Source organism: Toxotes jaculatrix, chromosome 16 (genome assembly GCF_017976425.1).
Source record: "Toxotes jaculatrix isolate fToxJac2 chromosome 16, fToxJac2.pri, whole genome shotgun sequence".
NCBI classification, from domain to species: Eukaryota; Metazoa; Chordata; class Actinopteri; family Toxotidae; genus Toxotes; species Toxotes jaculatrix.
In genome coordinates this window covers 13,052,942-13,073,460 of record NC_054409.1, presented here as the reverse complement: position 1 = coordinate 13,073,460, position 20,519 = coordinate 13,052,942, and the positions used below count along the sequence as shown (strand labels likewise).

Genomic DNA, 20,519 nt, shown 5'->3' with positions numbered 1-20,519 from the left:
TAGGATCCTATTCTTTCCAAAAAATACATTAAAACTGCTTGTAGACACAAACTACCCTTGGCTACTATAATACATCATATAAAACAACAACATATTGTATTTTTTGCTCTCAAGGCTGAGCTGCGGAATCTGCAATGATGGGTGACATAGATGCGGCCTTGGGACATAGATCTGTTCCAACGACACGACCATGTTGACAATGAAGTGATACACTGCAATGGCTGTTAGGCGTGTACATCACTCTTATCCATCTGCTAATCATCATCCATCACTCTTTATCAGTATAGGATAAGTCTATTTTGTTGTCCCGTGCATTGCCATTGTTGTCTCTGTCTCTTTTTCTCTCTCACACTGCAAGTCAGGCTCTCACTCTATATTTCTCACATCAATTTCTAACATGACTTTCTTGTAATTTATTTTTCACCTCTCTCCCTGTGCTTCTCTCTCTCTCTCACCTTTATTCTCTTACACTTTCGATTGCTGTCTGCATCTCTCTCTCTCTCTCTTTCTCTACAAGTCAGGTGGCTGTGGGGTTGGGGGGGGGGGGGGGGTGACAGTGACAGTTTCCATTAGGTTTAATGAGGCATGGCCGGTCAGGCAGAAAAACGGGCTGACAGGTTAACATGCTGTGGCCCAATGGCTTGGCTTAGTTCCTAACCTCCCTCCACGATTCCCTCAGCTTCCCTTATTCTACATCAGTGAAGGGACGGCAATCTAAACCAAGGTGACATTTGTGGCTGGCAACAGAAACATGAGGTCAGGTTATGTTTGTAGCGGTGAGTGACAGGTCAGCCAAGGTGTCAAAGTGTAATGAGGTGGCTTATGTGAATGAGTGCAGGCATAGTTGGAGCACGTACACACTGATGAACTGATGCCAAGAAAACATTTTTGGTTTAACTTTGTCTCTTTGTCTTTTCCTCTGCTATAAATATGCAGATAAACTTCACATATTATCCGTTCTTCATGCAGTGAGCCACTTGACAGACATGACTGATGTGACCGGTCATGGATAGCAGGGGGTATTTGTGTTAGAGTGCCACCCTGTGGGTGGTAGGCCAGTGGGAAGTGACACTGTAGTGACTTTGCGGCATGATGGTAGTTTGACAATTTACTGGAAGCACATTACTTTAAGTCCCCGTATTTAGCATAGATAAATGAAATATGAACACTTAATAAATGGTTTAGAACACACTATAATGTAGTTGAGGTTGCAGATAAACTGTAAGTGTTAATGTATTTGTCAACAACTTTAAGTCCTGTGGCCACCCATTAGAAATCGCTGGTGATAATGAATGGCAGTTTATTAAAACACAGTTGTAATAAAATCAAATGTCTCCATAGTAAAAGTTATAGTTGTTGACAAATAATGTGCATGAATTAAACTTTAAAATGTCCATATAACTGTGTGCAACTGTTTTATAGTGTTATGAAAAATTATTAGAATAGAGGTGGATGAGTAAAGCGCTGCCAAAATGTTTTATGTACAGATGTTCAAAAGGAGATAACAGTGGTCATTTGGGCTGTATTTAAAACAAATGCTGATGGTCCTAATTGGCTACTGAACCTGAGTCACCAGTACTGGAGCTAGAACAGGCAGATATGTCGGCCGATGTAAATTTACAGCAGATATATCAGTGCTTTTGTGTATGTTGGCTGATAAGTATTAAGTTGCAGCACAGGAATTCAAAACTAGGTTTGAGGGAATTTAGAAAAAGTGTCAGTATTAGTTAGTCTGTCCACCAGAGATCACTGACAAGTGTAATTTTTAACAGTGAAATATTCTACTTAATGTGTGTCTTGGTCACTTAAAAAAAAAAAAAAAAGTCTGAGGAATCCACATCACGATTGTCTATCTTATGTGTTGGTGTTCAGAAATGACCACTGTGACTTGACTCCACTCAGTCATCTTAACGAAACGACAAAGAGGACGTATATGTGACCTGCCGCCATCATTTAATTACTGTTGTCATTCCACTGTATAAATTATGCGTGAATGTGATATCACATCTCTGACGAAATGGGTGAACGCTGGGGCACAAATGACAATTTAATTCCTTTTTACATTACAAACACACTTTTAGCGCCTCATGTCTTCACCATAGTTACTGTCTGCATGATCACAGGAAATAATAATGATAATAGCTATTATTAAATGTAAATTAGAGTGTGTGCTTCACTGAGCATGTATTTTCATTTGAATACAGTTATTTCTGTTCTAATTAGCCGGATTCATATTACAGGAAAAATCACTACTTTAAATATATTTATTAGGACCGTCTTGTACACCTCACGATGCACTGCACAGATCATTGTGCGCCGTGTCACTTTTCAGCCTCAGGAACTTTGTCCAGGCTCTGTAATGCTCAAAATTATTACTCATTTCTTATTCAGTATAAGTACCTTTTGGGAGACCAGTCCAATGAATTATTAGACACTCATTATACCACCTCTGCAGCTGCAGATGCATTTTATGCCTCATATGTCTGCACCAACAAGCCAAATTGTTGTAGCCTCCATTTATTTTACCAGGGATTGTTAAAAGTCTCCTCAGGTTAATGACCTAAGTAAAGAAATTTGGACTTGTCCTGGGACTATTTTAAAAAAAGCCTGCTTGTGGTGTGATATATAGTCACACACTGGATAAAGGCCCAATATCCTTTTTGCCTCAGGACCAATGGTTTGGCACAGTCTGGAGTTTAGTCGACTGTGGAGAGTTGGAAGTACTCTACACCTCCCTCAAAGCTGCTGATGTGGTACTGTAGTGTTTGCATTATTTAAAAGCAGGTGTCAATTTAACAATACATAACACAGCGTGCTACAGTATAGATGCAACAGACAAGCAGGTATTACCTCCTGTTCCCCATACTAACAGGGACCCTCCAGCCCTTAATCTGGCTGAGCTCGGGGTCTGCTACATCGATGAGCAAAGGCAGGCGGGGCATCCATACGCTCATCTCCAGCTGGGCACTCAGGAAACTGTAGGTGAAGTTGAGCATCACCTTTCTCTTGCCTCTTGTCTCTTTTCCATTGACATACACATAGTCACATCGCTCTGACACCTGACGAGAAAAGGGAAAAATTAGATGACATGATGAGAGACAGGCACAGAGACGCAATGAAAGAAGAAACAGTCAATTTCAAACTGAATACTTAAACAAAAGATGATAAAGTATTCAAATGCTGTATGAGAAGTCCTATACATGTAATGTTTCTAAAATTTATCATGGCTGTAGAAGTCCCGTTTTGTCATTTTAACTGCTTTGGGGAAGATTATCTTCTGTTCCCTTGTGCAGCTGCAGTTTTTCAGTCAGCAGCCTCTTCTGAGATGCTGCAGGGTGGAAAGATTTGGCATTGCTTCAGTGAAACCTCAAGTCTCAGGTCTGCTCTGTGTGTGTGTGTGTGTGTGTGTGTGTGTGTGTGTGTGTGTTTATGCAGCTACATCTTTAATGCAAGTGCATGCGGCATAATATGTGTGCAAGTAATGTGACTTTGGTCCAACTTAACAGATGGAGCTGAGGAAAGACACAAACCTGCTTCATCCAAATAGAGAACAAAACACTTGCTCAAACCGAATCATGATTGGCTGGATAAAGTACAACTCCAATCAGTTACCAAGGTTTCTCAGATGCATCTCCAACACACAGAAACGATACAGCAGGAACATCAGAAGTGTCTGTCGTTATCTTCAAAGCACCAGAATCTCCTCATCAAACACTTTTTTTCCCTTGTGGCAGCCAAATCTATTTAACAATCTGTCATCGAATTTTGTTTGTAATCACTCACATTTCAATTCATTTCAATCTCAAATACCATCATAAGCTTGACTGGCACAACTGATAATTTCAGCACATGTCTTCAGTACTGACAGTTGCTTCTTTATAACAAACCAGTCACAGGAAGACTGTCATCTGTCGCCACTTCTTTGCATATAGCTTGGCGGCTTTACTTTCACACGATGTCGGACCAGCCCCCCTCTCTCTAAGAAACAAAACTGACAGCTTGGTTATCTGTCAGTTCTCTTCTCCTCCTCCCCTCTTTCGTTTCTTCTTCCTCTTTCTCTCCCACTCCTTCAGCCTCACTGTTAGTCTACTACAATGTGTGTTACCGTCTTCCTGTAATGAGAACAGGTTCTGCTTCAGAAATGACACTGATTCCTGAAATTAAAGAGGCTGAAGATTTCAGACTTTGACTGGATCTTTTGTTCTAATGATCAGTGTCATAAATTAAATTAAGGTTCAGTTTGATTGGATCAACAGTCATGAGTGAAAGTGCGAGTCATATAGTGACTTTTAATGAATTTGTGGTTGTTGGGTTTCTGGATTTAAAAACTAATATGAAAGTGTTTCAGGGGATTAGGTTTGAAATCTTTTGATTAGTCAATTATAGTTGACTGTCAGAATTAATTGGGAACAATTTTGATGATTAATCATTTATGTCAATCATTAAAGGATGATACATCAGATGAAACAAGACATTTAAAGATGTCATATTGAGCTTTGAGACATTTTTATGGACGTTTTCTTGACTATTTTCTGACACTGTTTAGACAGACAATTTATTAATTGTAAGACAAAATAAATTAACAGAATAATGAACAGTGACATTGTCAGTTGCAGCCCTACATGTGTCTTGTCTTCACATAAGACTTATACAGATATTGGCAGGGAAAGAAATAATATAATATTTTTGGTGCTTACAATAGCCTCTACAAGAAAAACCTCCTTACAGTTATTAAATGTTCAAAAGTGTGAAGCAGCCTGACTGGATCTATTTTTAAGTCTATAGTGAAGTGCCTAGTTACAGTACATGGACAGTCAGTGGACAGAGCACTGCACTACTAGGTGTAAACTGGTATGAATTTAATTTTAAAAAAGAAAAAGTTTCTTCATTTAAAGAATCAGAGTCTGCCATTGTTGGTGATGAAAAGTTAATGTGTGTGGTGTGATGAGTTGATGATAATGGATTTTATACTCATTGTAAATGAGTCTTATTTGTGTCTTATTTGAAAAATGAACGCACATGTACACGACATGTACTAATGTGCAGGGTTTCTAAAGGCGACCATCCAGAAAGTGAGCTGAAAGAAACCACTTCACTCCTCATTGAGTCTCTTAAGCCTCACCTCTATTTTTGTCCCTTTTTGATGTGATCATTCTCTCTTTCTCTTTCTCTCTCACTCTCACTCTCTCTCTCTCTCTCTCTCTCTCTCTCTCTCTCTCTCTCCCTCCCCCACTCACCCCAATGCTGAAATCAATTTATTTCAAGCCATCTCTACCTCTCACTCTCTAGTTTTGTTCCACTTTGTTTCTGCACTCTAGAGCCATCTTTATCTTTCCTTATGAAAGGTATCGGAGATGATATCCATAAAGATTTAACTGAGATGTCTGGAAGGTGACATCCTCTGTGCTGCATGAAAAATTTAGCACTTGACTGATCTCTGCAGCCTTTGTTATCAGCGTGAATTTGTCATGAAACCGTGCACAAATCAATGTCGCTTTGCCGTGGAAACAGTCCATTGTGTTGCTAATCATGCAGGCTTGGAATTTATCCGGTGTGACACACACAAACACATAAGGACGCCATGGAAGCCAATTGGTGGCATACATAGGTGAGCTTATGACTGAGATGATAACTGACTGAAGTTGATTGAACGTCCAGCTCCTGAGAGAGTGCAGCATTTGATACTCACATTGCAATGGGAACATTTCTGCTGTGGGAATTTTTTAAAGGTTAGATTTTTCTTTTAAATATTTTACCTAAAAATAATGTGTTTTGATGCTTAGCTGAAATTCAGGGCATTGAGCATAAGTGATTTTTTTTTTTTTTCTCATATTATTCTTGCCCACGGCAGCAAGTATGTGCAATTTCCCTCATTCTAAACTATAAAGACTTAGTAGAGTGAGCCTCAGTGGTTTAGTGGATACACCGCAGGGGTCTACATCATTGACATAAAGGTAGAAACATCTAGTACGACTCATTTTAAAATAGAAGATCAAAACACTTGTTTGTTACAATTCTGTTAGTTGATCTTCATATTACTATTTGTCTCGATTTATATTAAACTCAATCTGCCTTTTAGAAATAAAGATAATTGCGATCCCTGGCTTTCAAGGTTTTTAGATTTGAAAGATGCAATAACGATCCTCTGCTGTCCATTCTTTTTTCCACTTTTTATTTTGTTAGAAAATATTCTAATATTTGTTTTGCCCACTCATAACACTTGGAAGCTAGTCAAAAGCAGCATGGGTTGAGTTGTACTAATTCCTTGCCTCACTTCTTGAGGTAGCATACACCTTATGAGGTAAAGTCAGGTAAAGTAGGCGACTGGCATTGAAAGTAAAAGCACTAACAGCGCTCGCTTTAACCAGGCTCATCAGCATGGATCACAGGACAACACTGGTGTGTGTAGGTCCTTGCACCACTACACTCCATCATGTCTAGAGGAGGGCATTTCAGCAGAATAGCATGGACATACCGCGACAGGATGAGCAATCTGTTACATTGGCTATGGCTAGACAAGCACAGTCATCAGTCTAACATCAGTCTAAATGTAATTTGCTTTAGAATCATAGACCAAGAAAATCAAATGAAGAAAAGAACTACTGTGGTCCTTTTATTTTTTTGGGTGGGTTTGGAGTAACTTTAGAGTAAGGGCACTGTGGTGGAAATGAAAGATTTAACGCTCAAAGTTTCAGTGAAACAAGCGAGGGAAGATGGCCACACCGCCCAATCAAACAGTGTTTTATTTTCAGTTTCCTTTGAAATTAGGAGAGAGGAGGGGTGCCGCTCGCTGTTTCTAAACCAGAAGGGTGGGGAGTACGCTACCGAGGTCAGCGTCACAATGTGTGGTACAGCTTCAGTGGATAATTAAACCCTTTGAGAGATCTGCCTCTTCACACAAAATCAGGCCCTGAGTATAACGCAGACACACTTGCAGAACTATTCTTTTCCTCTCACACGTACTCACAATTAAGAACAAACAGTTTATTTTTCTCATCTCTCTCACAGCATTTTTTTCCTTCCTTCTCCTTTTGCACAGTACAGTGGGGACTAGTTGAAGGGCAGATTTTAAATCTGATGTTGCCACAGTAAAAAGTCTTTACACATATTGTATTTATTGGATTATACCAGTGGTTTTGCACTTTTTTTTTTATTAACAACAAATCCTGTGCAACATTCCCAATAGCATTCAGTAAGGTTTTGGATTAATTACCTAGGCTTTCTGAGAGCCAGTGAAAATCAACTTACAGAGATTTAAAAATGACTTGAGATAGGAAATCAATCATGGTGAACATTTTGTCAGCTTTATGGTTTGTCAACGTTATGTTATTGGCAAGTGGTAATGAAGCTGCAAACAGGGGCTGAGGAGAAAACTCTTGCTGCAGTCATAGAGTGGATACAGTAAGCTCTCAAGCAATGACCTCTTGACACTGTGTTTTTCATATCATACTATGCAGTATATGTAATGCAGTGCCATTATTTTAACATCAGTCTGTGGGCAAGCACCAGCATTCTGTACTCTTTAAGCAAAGTGAGCGGCAATGTTTGTCTAAAAAAGAAATCTGAGCTGCTGTCTGTGTTTAAGCTCCTTGTATGAGATGAAGCATAGACGTCAGGTTGTTAGATGATGAAAAACAAGCAGAGACTAGCGGAGTTTAGGTTTTCATATCTCAGTTCTTTGATACCTACTGTAAAAACCAAAAAACAAAACAAACAAAACAAACTGCATAATGTGCGGAGATCTTTTCTATCCTTTTCATGATTCAATGATCCTTCCAGCACCTTAGGAGAGAACTGGTTGGATGGAGTCATGGTCATCCTGCAACAGCTACTGTTCTAATGATTTCTATCTTTTTTTTTTTTTTTTTTTTTTTATCTTTTTTTATCCCCCAGATGACTGCTAATTGCTTTTTGAGTTTCTGAGGAATCGATCTTTGAGGAAAAACTTTCAATTTCTGGCATACCATTATAAAATGGAATGAGGAAAAAAAACAAAACAAAACAAAAAAAAGTGTTTTGCTGGAGGAAATTCAGGACCTGCTTCCTAGACAAATATGCACAAACCATTTCTACACCACAGCTACCCTTTGTTCATTCTGCTCATCCACCCACGTACCACTACAAAGCTAGTCATGAAGCAGAAGGCAACAAAGATAAATTGGAAAAGGTAAAATAAAAGCAGCTGCTCAAAACACATGCCCCACTAACCTTGATAACCTGTTCATCTGTTGACTGGCACTCCACTGACTCTGTCACATCAGAGACTGCTCCGTCTGTTCCTACGGTGACTACTTTTACTGGCACGGCGACCGTACGCCCAGTCAGGACAGCCGTGTTCAGGATCTCAGTGTCCTGCAAGAGGAAACAGAAAAACACAAATCAATATTACTGTAACAATAAAGTGACTATTGGGACTGACAACTAGAGCTTGACCAATTTTTTGAGGTCAATATCAATATTAGTATTAATGCGTTTACATAAATGTGATTCTATTTAAGCCATGACAGCCTCCAAATGATGATAAAACTTTATTATACAGCACTGTTAATACAGCAAGTGCAACTCAAAGTGCTTTACATCACTAAAATAACCTTAAACATATCTTTGACTACCATAAATATTTGAAATGATCTATTTAGATTAAACAGAGCAGTAAGACACTCGTATTTGTGTGTTCTGATATGAATGGGTAAAATATTTACTTATTGTAGCACTTCAAAAAGCTTTACATAAACAAGAAAAAAAAAAGACTAAAATAAAGGAAGCACAGCAGGGCTGAAGTGCAGCCCTTACATTACAAATAACCTGAATGAATCACTCTAAGTGCACTCTATTAGCAGATAAAACAAACCAACATAAATAGGGGTGGAGAGCAACAAAAAGAGGCCAACGTGTACACACAAGCTTTTAGAAGTTTTTCAAAATCGCATTGAGTCAGCTGAAGGGGAGGCTGTTTCATAATGTTTTGCCTAAAACAGTTAGAGCACGATACTCTATTTGTCTGCAGGTCTGAGAAGTGTTGGTCACGTATATCAAGTTAAACATCAGAAATATGGAAAAAGTACTGTAGGTTTACACCATTATGTGTAGTAACCTCAAAAAATACAATGCTTTCCATGTTTGTTATTGGTCTGAAGTCTTGTTCTAGATGGTAGCCAAGTGGATTCAGATGTATTTTCTTTGAAGGCCACATCTTCTGCAGTTGTCCACTGTAACTGCTGTCTGAGGCCCATCACATCATGTGTCCCTTTGAAACAGGTTTAAGTAGCAGCATAATGATGAGCAGCCATGAGCAGTAATATTTATGGCCTGACGGATTATGTAAAGCGTGTTAAAGTGTGTTTGTGTGCACTTACTTTAAAATGTCTCAAACTGACACTGTGCTAAGAGCTGCGGCAACAAATAATGATTATTTCATTCATTCATTCACTAATTCATTCATTTCCTTATGCATTTCAGTAGTTGTTGGAAATTTCTCTCACTCCAGACTCTGCTGTAGGCTGTAATTTTCTCTAATCTGCTATCAGTGATTGTCATCCCCTTGACCGCCTTGCATATTTTTTTTAAGCATCTAACTTCATGTGGCTGAAAACTTTCCTTCTTTGTTTCTGTCACAGTATAGCACCTACCTCACAGAAAGATTTATGACAAGAATACACGAATGTTTTGCATGAGGCCCACAATGCAGCTCCACCTTGCGTAGAGTTCGGTCAAGAATTCAGGTTTGTTCTGTTAGTAGCAGCTAATGTAGCCTGACCTTCAGCAGAGATGAGGTTTGCTCACTTCTTTTAAACCCCAGATTGTTTTCATTTTCAAACTCGCAGTCTTCATATCTGACAAAATCTGTCAAGTTGCCTCAAGTGACGTCACTTGAGGCAACTTGACAGATTTTGTGCAGCTCCCTCTGGAGAGACAAAAGGCTTTGTACAACTCGTTTCCACATATGTAGTAGTACACGCCTCTAAACAGACTGATGTGCAGTGAAGTTCCTGTTAAATGAATGGTTAAGAATGAAGTAGGATCACGCTGTAGTCATTTTAGTCTGTTTATAGCTATTTCCCAGAAGTAATTTGAAGAAGGGGGGAAAAAAAAACTTTGACAATGATACTTTATGTCAAATTGCAGGCATTTTCACAGAGATTTCACAAGATCCATTTGAGAGAGGAATGCCTTAAAGAGGAGGAGGAGGAAGATAATGAGATCAATTAAGACAACGTCTGGTAATCCTTGAGCTCTCAGTGTGTTGGTTGTACAGAGGATTTGCTCTAACACTGGATCCTGTTCATCACAGCTTAGTTTCAGTAAAATACTGCTAAGAGGCCTAAACCTCTGAAAGGCAAAGGAAACTGGTCTCCAGACAGCTCTTTGTTCATCAGAACTGGTGCCACTGTTTGCTTTGTTTCTTCTTCCCCTCACGCCCCTTGTGAGGAAAAAGAAAATATATCACTTAAAGCTCAACTGTAGATAAATGAATTCAAAGCCTATTAACAGGAGGTCTTCTCTGCCTTGTTTCTTTCTCTCTTGCACATCATATTTTTCTGTTTTCTGCTAGCTCTCTCTGACATATGTTTGGAAGTTATTTCTCCCAGATTGTCAATAGTTTACACTTACATACATTTTGAAGAATGGGGAAAATGGAGGGTAGTTTTTTTTTTTTTTACCCCTCTCCACTGAAGGTGGCAATTTGTAGTATAGAGTGCAGTGCTGTCTTTATTTCAAGAAAAAAAACAAATCCAAAGCAATTCCAGAATCTGTTTTATTACAGTAAAAAACCCCTTATAATAAAAGAAAAGCAAAAGTTCTCTTTTTTTCTGCCCACAAAGACCAAAAATATGGTCAGGTTATCTGTGAACTGTCCGTTATTGATTAAATATAACAAAATTATTTAACTCCCACCTTTTTAAATTGTGAAAAGATTAGAAAAAGGGTGAAATGTAATAGGACTTTGCTCTTTCTTATTCAAAACAAAATCTCAGAGAGAAGACTCAAAGCAACGTGAGTCATGGTCTGACACAGGCGGCATTATTAACTGTCCACCATGGCTTTTATTCTGGCACCTATTTGGGGTCTTTTTAAAATAAACAACATCCAATCTTAGCTTTTCACTGACATTTCCAGGAAAATACCATTTCACCTTGAACATCTGCTTACTAACCTAGCTTAGTGAAATGCTTGCAGGTGATCCCAAGCTTTTCTTACATGTTTCACATATTTCACATATTTTAGACGTGTGAATGACGGTCAGTGTTCATCACAAATCTTTCTCGCAGCATCTGTGAATTTCTTCCTGAAAGTCAGGAAGAGGCAGGGGAGAAATTAGGTATTCTTGTGCTCTGGCAGAAGTGAGCTATTAAGTGCTATTCTGTACATGGTTGACGCAAAATCATTAGGCGTCTAATACGTTTCAGGTTTCATAATGATATCTTACGAGCTTGTGGGTGTATGCATGATGTGTTTTGTTTAATGTGAATGTTGGGAGCTCGGAAAAAATGAAGGCAAACACTCTTGTCCCTCACTCTTTCACAACATGAATTTGAGAGGGAAATCACATTTCTCACATACTGCTCAAATGACATTTATGCACAGCTCCAGCAACCTCTATTATGGAGACTGTTGGTGCCACAAAGAATTGAATATTATGTGAGCTCAGATACAATACACAGGATCACACACACATAATCTCTTGATTGAAATTAAGTGAAATTTAATGAGCTGGAGTGACGCATGAGGTACAAAAGACAGTATCTTTTTCCATGAACCCCTCCCCACCTCTCACAATGCATCGTCTGTTTGCCTAATACCCTCCTGGGCTCATGAAGGGAGGAAATGCACATCTTATCCATGGAACCCATTTGTACACAACAGCAGATAAACACTTGTGTCTTGGTTATTTCATTAGCCTACACACACACACACACACACACAACATATACACCAGCCCACACATATGTGTACAGATGCAGACATATTAACTTTGACACAAACACACCCTCGCTGCCCAGCTTCAAAAAACAAAGGCATGGCTCCCACCTCATGCTGCAGCTTATCTTAACAACCTCTCATTGCAGTGCAGAGAGCAGAGCAAGAAAAGTGAAGAAAGACAGCGAGAGAAGGAAGAATCGATAAAAGGCCATTATGCTTCTGTGCAGCCTGGCGTTGTACTGGGGGTACAAGGGTGGAGTGTGTGGGGGCTGATATGGTTGTGGATGAGTGATGTGTAAGATAGCAGACAACCTACAGAAGCACAGCTTAAAGAATAGTTACTGTATGTGAGCGTCTGCTTGTTCAAGGACAAACTTTGCTGTTGGTACACAACTCTGAGCAATATATTCCTGAGATCTGGTGACTGGGTGGCCATGGAGGATGTTTGAAAGCAGTTTTAGATTTGTCTTCCAGTTTCCATAAGGACATTGTGATCCTAAAAAAAAACAAACAAACTGCTATTGGGTAGCCACCCATACCATTACAAATTCACTCTCTTAAACTACTGGGATAAAGCACTGCGGGTTGAAGGTGTCCTTGGCCTGGATCCATTTAAAAACACAAAACAGGAAAAATAAATCATAGATGACTCATTAGGCAATATCAACTTTTTCAAATGGTTAAGGCTTCAGGTTTTGTAGTAATTTTTTAGTGTGTTTGTACACTGCAGCAGCTTCAGTGTTCATTTAACCCTTTCAGGAAGCTTCAACTTACATTTACCATTCTCTTTACATCCTTATAATAATGTTTTGACTCTTACCTTCCCAAATGACATAATTTAGTTTTTAGTGAACATCCATCCATGATAGTATGTAAATGCATGGTAATGCATATGGCAATTCCTGGCAGAGAACAGCTCACACTGAGATTTACATCTGTGGGAAATTCTAAGCCGCCACTTAACCAGATCTGCATTTGTTTCATGGGAGGAAACTCTCACACTGAACCTGTTTGGTTTGGTTTAAACAAGCTCTTGCACTTTTTCTCAGTTCAGTTTTTTGGACTGGTGTGAACACTGTCAGTTGAACTCTGGTGTGGACTAAACAACTGGACCAAGGCCCCCTAAAAAAGAAGATCTCGCTCTGTTTGCAAATAGACTCTGGTGCGGTTTGTTTGTGGTGTGAAAGCAAACTGACCAACCACAGGAGTTTGTGTATGTGTTATGTGTTACCATGGTTACAATATAATTTTGTAACTATGGTAACACGTATGCGACTCACCATGTGAGAATGGGCATTCAGAAAGTGAAAATGAGTTAAATGGAAGCAGTGGTGGTAGCAGTGGTGGTAGCAGTGGCGGACGGCGCTTGGTTCTGAGCTGATTTTGGTGTAGTGGCCAAACAGTGTTTCTACAAAAATTATTTCTCCTTTACACAATCATTGGAGGAGAAGTGGCTGTAAAACAGCGAATATAGGCCGCACAAAATGGCCAATCATATTTGGAAAGTTTTGAAGAGTCATATGATTCAATTATTTTTTTACCATTCATGTGTGTGAAAAGCCAAGAGCAAGTCAACTGATGCACAAACAAGACACACATTGCTCTCAGCCCTCTTGACTGGAGGAGGACTCCAGTGTGCATTCTCTGCGCTCCTAAAAGCGTGAAAATAGTGCTGTGGGATCACTGCTGAATTGGCAAATGATGTATACAAAGATAATAAATAAATAGTCTAATCAAAAAAGCTGTGTCCCTTTAGTAAGTCTGGCGCAAGGAGCTATTATAATAATTAGAACAAACCCAACCTTCATTTTGGCGCTGTCTGGCTCACACTCCTTAAAATACATATATTCATCACTTCTGTGACTCAACTTGGTCCCTGGTGTTACCATTTAATTGTGGGGATATTTCTTAACAAATCATAAAAGGAGTTAAATCAGAGGTGTTTTGAGCTTGAGCCCACCTACTTATCTATTAGCATCACCCCCAATAAAAAGTGGGTTAAACTTCGTGACCATGCCATAATCCTGCAGTGATATTACACTACAAATCCGTCTTTATTTGTCTGAGTGCCACTTTTTATGATATATATAAGGTTCAGCTGCAGTCTGACTCACAGCCATTTATTTCCACGTGAGCTCTTTTGACAGCAGAGGAGATAAAGTATCGTAAAGTACTGCATGACCCTCTGTCAGTCACAGGAATTGGATTTCCCCCACGTGGGTCTATGTAGCAACCATGATGCAAGATGACATCACCAAAAAATTGTCCAATCACTGAGCTACCTGTCAGTCCGACTTGCTGACAGCTTGCATCTCTTGTCATGTTGCCAGCTGCTGCACCACTATACTGCCCCCTTTTTGTCAACAATAGTCTGCAAACTTCCTCTGACGTGAAGACAATCACCTTTTAATTGTAGCAGCATAATGCAACATTCAGGGTGCTAGAGGAGTGACAGTAAGGAAGACTAATGACTAATGATATATACTTATTCAAAGGGATAAGAGGAAGGGAAGTAGACATCTGAGATATGTTTAGCTTAGATCAGGCCCCTCAGCACTGCTTAACACTGACCAGTAATTTATTATTCATTGACTGAACAGATGCCTCTGACCCACAGAGAACCCCAGCGCAACTATACACAAAATCAGCAGAGATTAACAACAGTCCTGTACTGTGTAAGCTTACCACGCTCATCAAAGACATTTACATTATATTGCCACTGCAGCACTCTCAGCTATTCGGTTCATATCAATTATCAATAAAGAATCTATTCTCACCAGCACCTTGCACAACCTCACCCTGGCGCTCACAAACATCCGAACATCTCACCACGTATAGCGGGAGATAAAATGAAAGCAAGGGCAGGGGAATCAACACCTCCTAGGACTTTTATTTATTTTATTTTATTTATTCTTCTCACTTTTTCAAAAATAGTGATACAACAGCAGGGAAGAGTGCTGTTCATAGAATGTAATCTTTTTATGGTTATGGCTTGGGAAAAAGGCACAGGAGCCAAGTCATTCTGCACTATGATGTTCAAGTTGGAGAAAAGTCGGAGCAAGGTGCTGATAACTGAAATGACGGGGGGATGTGATAGAACGGCCAAGAAAAGATGAGCAAGATGGAAAATAACTTTTTTTTTTTTTAACACCAGTGAGGAAAATGTCAGTCTTTTCAGATACAGCTGTTGAAACTTTTTTAATTACCAGCTCTGAGCGAAAAGGGAGGTGAGAGCAGATGAATAAAGCTCTATACCTTATTTACAGAATCATGCACTAAGATCATTTTGTCTCACTGACACTGTAAACTCAATTTGAAGGAAAAAAAAAAGCATGTTAGTTGAATCTGAATCAAGTCTTTTTGTGCGGGTGAAATAAGCTGAATAATCAACTCCTGTGTCTCCACTGATTTAACACAATTGGCAAAGCAGCTTCAATTGCAGTATTCTGCCATGACCAGGAGTAAGAAATACCACTATTGATGATTAAATCAAGACCTGCAGTGATTTATACTCTCCTCATTAATTAGATATTGATTTATTACATAACCTGTTGGCCTGACAATCTGTTGATTTTGTTATTGTGTACTGTGAGCGCTAAATACTTTTAGAGAGATTAAATGTTAAGCCTCTGTTGTTTTTTCCTCCTCATACTTTCTCACTCTTTAACATTAGTAGAGGAAATTCCAAAGTCAGCAGTGGTAAATTGGCCATTCATGAGAAAAGCCTGTCCATTTTCTGAGGACCCCTCTCCAGTTTCTGGACATCATTTGATTAGAATAAGTCAGAGAGCTGCACTGTGCTGGACCCTGGCTGGATCCAGCTGGCCAAGGGAAGGATTCTCAAGCCAGACTGACAGAGTTGGGGGAAGGGGAAGGGAAGGCAAGCCAGTGAGAAATAAACAAACACACAACAACAAATTACAGAAAGGGGAGGCTTAGCTTCAAAGTAAAGCCTGACTGACATATACAGAAGCTGCAAAGAGAGAGAGAGAGAGAGAGAGAGAGAGAGAGAGAGATGTTGGGTGGCAGGAGTGAAATAAAGTTTGTGTGTGACTCCTGTGCAGAGGACATGCACAGTGCAAAGTATGAGTGCATGTGTGCATGTCCTCCACAGTGTGTGTGTTATTCATCCAGGGAGAGTTGCTCTTTCTCTGCAAGGCTGCTTCATGCTCACAGTTACAAATGCTCACACTCAGAAGATGCCATGGCTCCTGCTCCAGCCACAGAGCAAGTGCAGTGGAGCAAATGGCAGATATCTAAATAGCTCGAAGGAAGCTTGGCCGCAGTTTTGGAGCAAGAGGCGAAAGCTTCTCATTGCTAATGTATGCAGGATAGAGCCCAACGGTTACATTGGACCAGATATCTACACATTTTGTGCAGATAATCTGGAGTCACAGGAGTTGTGTGCTGTCATGTTCCTCACTTTATGATCCCCATATCTTAACATAGTCTGTTGAAATATTTATTTCAAAGTTTACGTGTTTTCCCAAAGCAAAGCAATATTCACAAGCAGAGATTCCTGAGTTCTAACACACATCAAATCAAATCAAATCAAATCAAATCAAATCAAATCAATAATAAAAATAGTCATTAGCTACGGCCCGAATATCAATAAGCAGGTAAAATTGCAAAATTTAGAAACTTTGCAGTTTTTTCAATTGATCCTTACAGAACCATTTTATTTGCTTAAGTTAAACAAATATCGATATTACTGACCTCAGAGCTCAAATATCATTCATGCTGTAATGCAGGCAACCGTGAGAGGAAGACAAAAATAATAACAAAAAAAATTCAACCTTCTAAATAGTTGAACAGAGTACTTGTTCAGATCTCTTCCGCAGAATAGAATGATCAAGACGAGGTATAAGAAACAAGGCTGATGCATAAGACTGCATCCACCAGGGGTAAGAATGAAAGGGAGAAGAAATGCGCAGGAGAATGATAGAGCAGCAAATTAGAGGCCCATACAGACCCCTTCACACAATATTTCACATCTCTGTAGATCAGTGCCTATGGTTTTTGCATCACTGAACTCTCAAATGTGTGTTCATCTCTGTAATGAGGGGTTTATGGGTTTTTTATAACATCCCTCTCAGGGTCACTGTTGATGTCTCGCATTGATGTTCTTAGTCACCTGAGGAAGAGATGCTCGAGCATCATGGTCATCAAATCACCACAATTTCCAGCACTATTTACTGATGTCTTTCCTATAGATCTAAATACAGATGTCACTGAACTCATTGTTCCTATTGAACCACCTCTCAGTTGAGCAGTCTTTGTGACTGAAGCTCCTGCCATACATGCCCCAACAATGAACCCTCTTTCAATATGAGTCAGAACTTTTCCTCTTGCCATCTTGGTACAAATTCAGAATCAACTGGGCCTGCTCAGCATTTTTATACATGCCACAGAGCCTGATTAGATGTTAATTTCTTAATTGAACCATGCAGTGCACCTGTGTGGAAGCATCTGCATTAGTTATGTTTCTCCGTGTTTCTTTCTATCTATTCAGGTTTTTCCTTTAATTTTTCAGCTGTCTGTAGATGCACAAGAGGACTTAATTAAGCTATGAGGGGTATTATGGCTGCATGCAGATGGCTAATGCTGCCTCGAGGACACTTAGCATGCCAGTGGATAACCTCACTGCACAGCCTATTAGTGCTCTGCCAGGCCTTTTCCAAATACAGTTCCTGACAGTGTGACAGTGTGACGGATGGCAGCCTGCTAGAATACCGCTGGCTGGTCCTGATGCTGCGATAGCACTGTGTGTAAATTACAGATATGAGGACCGCTTTCTTTTTATCTGTTTCTCTTGCCTGCAGAGGACACAACTTCTTATTAATTCTATTGTCCTTGTTGTCTCAGTCTGTCACTATCAGTTCAGTATGGAGACAGCGACGTTTGGCCAAACTTTAATTATTCTAGACAAAGGCGTTCCCCCGTGACCAAAGAAAGGAAAAAAAGGAAAAAAAATAGCTAATGTTTAGCTTCCTGCTAATGGCCCTGATTGTAATGTTGTGGGGACTGTGAGCACAAAGCTAATGTTATTGAGTTTGAAATGCAGTGAGTTTCACAGGCTATGAATAAAATGCTAATGATAGCATTTGGGATGTACTGTAAAGAGCTATGGGGGCCACACTGGCTGTCTCTTCTAATGAGAAAACAGAGAGGCACAGCGCGGCAAGAGACAGATCAAAAATTCATGGGAGGATGCAGTGAAAGTAGCGCACTCTCAGTTGGCATGTTCTCTGCATGTACTGTCTTTCAAGCTTGTTAATGAAACACTTTGATTGTCTCTCTTCCCTTCTACCTTGCTGCTTCCAGGTTTGCACTTTGTACAGTTCAGAATCACAGTTTTCTCTCTCTGATTCTCCGTTTAGAATCCGAATAAGCAGTATCATATTAGGCAAACAATATCCAGGCATTTTGTCTTTGTGACACTGGAGCTGCATGGCAGCTTACAACTTTAGTGAGTTCATAATATCAAAGCAAGGCCTCTTATACACTAAGAGGACGAGAGAGTAACAGGGGCAGTGTCTCTGTAAGTAAAGACAACTTTCTCTTAGCTTCTCTCCTTCAGTTTCCACTTTTGATCATTTGAGAGTTTCCCAGCTATTAAATCTATTGATTTAAAAAAAAATATATATATTTTTTCAAACAGAGTATCTTACAAACTGAGGCACAGAACCACTGGGGGTAACAGTCTCTGAAAGATACACTACAGTGCAAAAACTCTTCCTCTGAAGACACCATTGAATCTGTTATTGAATCCTCAAAGCGTACTCTTCTTAAATCAATTGAAGATTCAGCCTGTTTCCGATACAAATCAACTTGTTCCTAAGATTTTTCCAAGTGTCATTTCCTGGTATTAGTGCTGCAATTTCTCTTATTCTGTCCTGTTGGAAGACAATGATACGTTAAATATCCCTGAAACAAGGGAAATTTCTTTGAGAGCAAGGGTAATTTTCTTATTCCAATGCCGGCATCCTACTCTCATTTTCGGAAAAATTAAAGATTGAACTGCATGTTAAATTACTTGTTAAGATAAATGTTTTCTGCAGCATGTTGAGCACTGAGCTAGCATTCTAAAATATCCAGTCTAGTCACAAAAGACATGATATTGTGAATCATTGATTGGACTTCGGTGCAAATTGCTTGGTTTCATATCCTGGGAAAGGACCTGTTCTGAAATCATGGGCTTGGTCCATCCATCCAGGATGGATATTCACAGCCAATCTTTCATGCTTACAGTTAGTTACTGCAGTCAGTAGAAACATGAATGAATGAGCTTAAGAAATATCTCTCCACCAACAGCTTGTTTGGCAGGTTGTTTAACTGCTCAAAACTTGCATACTGTTATTTTCTGTCTAAAGCTATCTCCTTCCTGACTTAGGAAGGAGATAAAATTAAATGTCATTTTAATTTTAATCTTTTTTACCTCAGCCTTCCTCCATTGGTGCTCACAATTTCAGTCAGTTATCCTTGAGGCCAGTTGACAACAGCTGTCAAATCAAGTGAGCCATGCAGAAAAACCTGAGTCCTGTATTTCATGTTTGGCAGTGTGTGTACATGTGTGTGCTTCTGTGTAGGAGTGTAGGCCAGAAGTGATCAGAGAGAGATGAAAGTCTTATTGAACAGGGGCATCTGGCATTCTGTACACAAGCACTGCTGAGTGCTTGTGACGACTGGTGTCTACCTACAAGTTCTGTTGCAAAGATGAAGATAGCTGGATCTGAAATTGCAATATACACCGTCAAAGCATGTGTACTATTTAGAGGTGTAGTGTACTTGCATAATAATAAAATGATATAATGTAAATGCCAAAAACCTGAAAATTGCAATAATAAAGAAAAAGATGGTTACAGAGGAACGTAGCACAACAAAGATGAGATATCTACTGTAGTGTCACATTTGTAAGCCCGTATCATCTTAATGCTGTTGATATTGGCTACAGTGAAAATGTCATCGATGAACCAGATGACATGAATAGAAAGATGCTATTTACTTAAGTTATCAACCCTCCATGAGCAATGTTTCTCATTCACAAACTCAGGGAGAATATTTCCGCAGCCAAGGTCTCTGATCTTAACATTAGAAATTTGTCAGCTTGTACAAAGTTTACTTAGCTTTACAAGTTAGGAAAATTAAGTTACTTTTATTTCTAAAGTTAAAAAAATAATAATAATAAAGTTGTGGCAGTGTCAAATTCTAAAAAAAAAAAAAAAAAAAAGTAAACTCTGAGCTGGGGTAACTCGAAGGCCAAAAGAAATTTAACTTGTCCAGCCTTGACAGGAGATTTCTTAACTTGCTCATACTTTTCATTCCTGCCCACATCAGGGAAATTCAGCCAAAAAGTCTTCTTCTGTCCTCCCTGCAGGGGCTTCCAGTTCATTCCATGTAAAACTACAGTGTATTTGAGATCGCGGTGAAGCATACACACCTCCACAAAATCTCAAAACTCATATGGAAAACTAAAGGCAGAAAACAGTTTGATCTCTCTGTTGTGATTAGAGAGCTGCACTCTACTGGTGTTTTTATATCCAGTCTAAAAACCTATTTATTTCCACCACCATTTTTGTCAGTTCTATGCACCGTCT

At 39.4% G+C, this 20,519-nt stretch overlaps 1 protein-coding gene across 1 annotated transcript in view; it reads right to left on the bottom strand.

Annotated features, from left to right (window-relative positions):
* si:dkey-112m2.1 (transmembrane protein 132C) overlaps positions 1-20,519 on the bottom strand; it is a 125,211-nt gene that overhangs the window by 9,246 nt on the left and 95,446 nt on the right. The window contains exons 5-6 of the mRNA XM_041059133.1: positions 8,209-8,352; positions 2,851-3,059 (exon numbers count right to left, since the gene is read on the bottom strand). Of these exons, the coding sequence (XP_040915067.1) occupies positions 2,851-3,059; positions 8,209-8,352 (353 nt within the window). The remainder of the gene's footprint in view (positions 1-2,850; positions 3,060-8,208; positions 8,353-20,519) is intronic.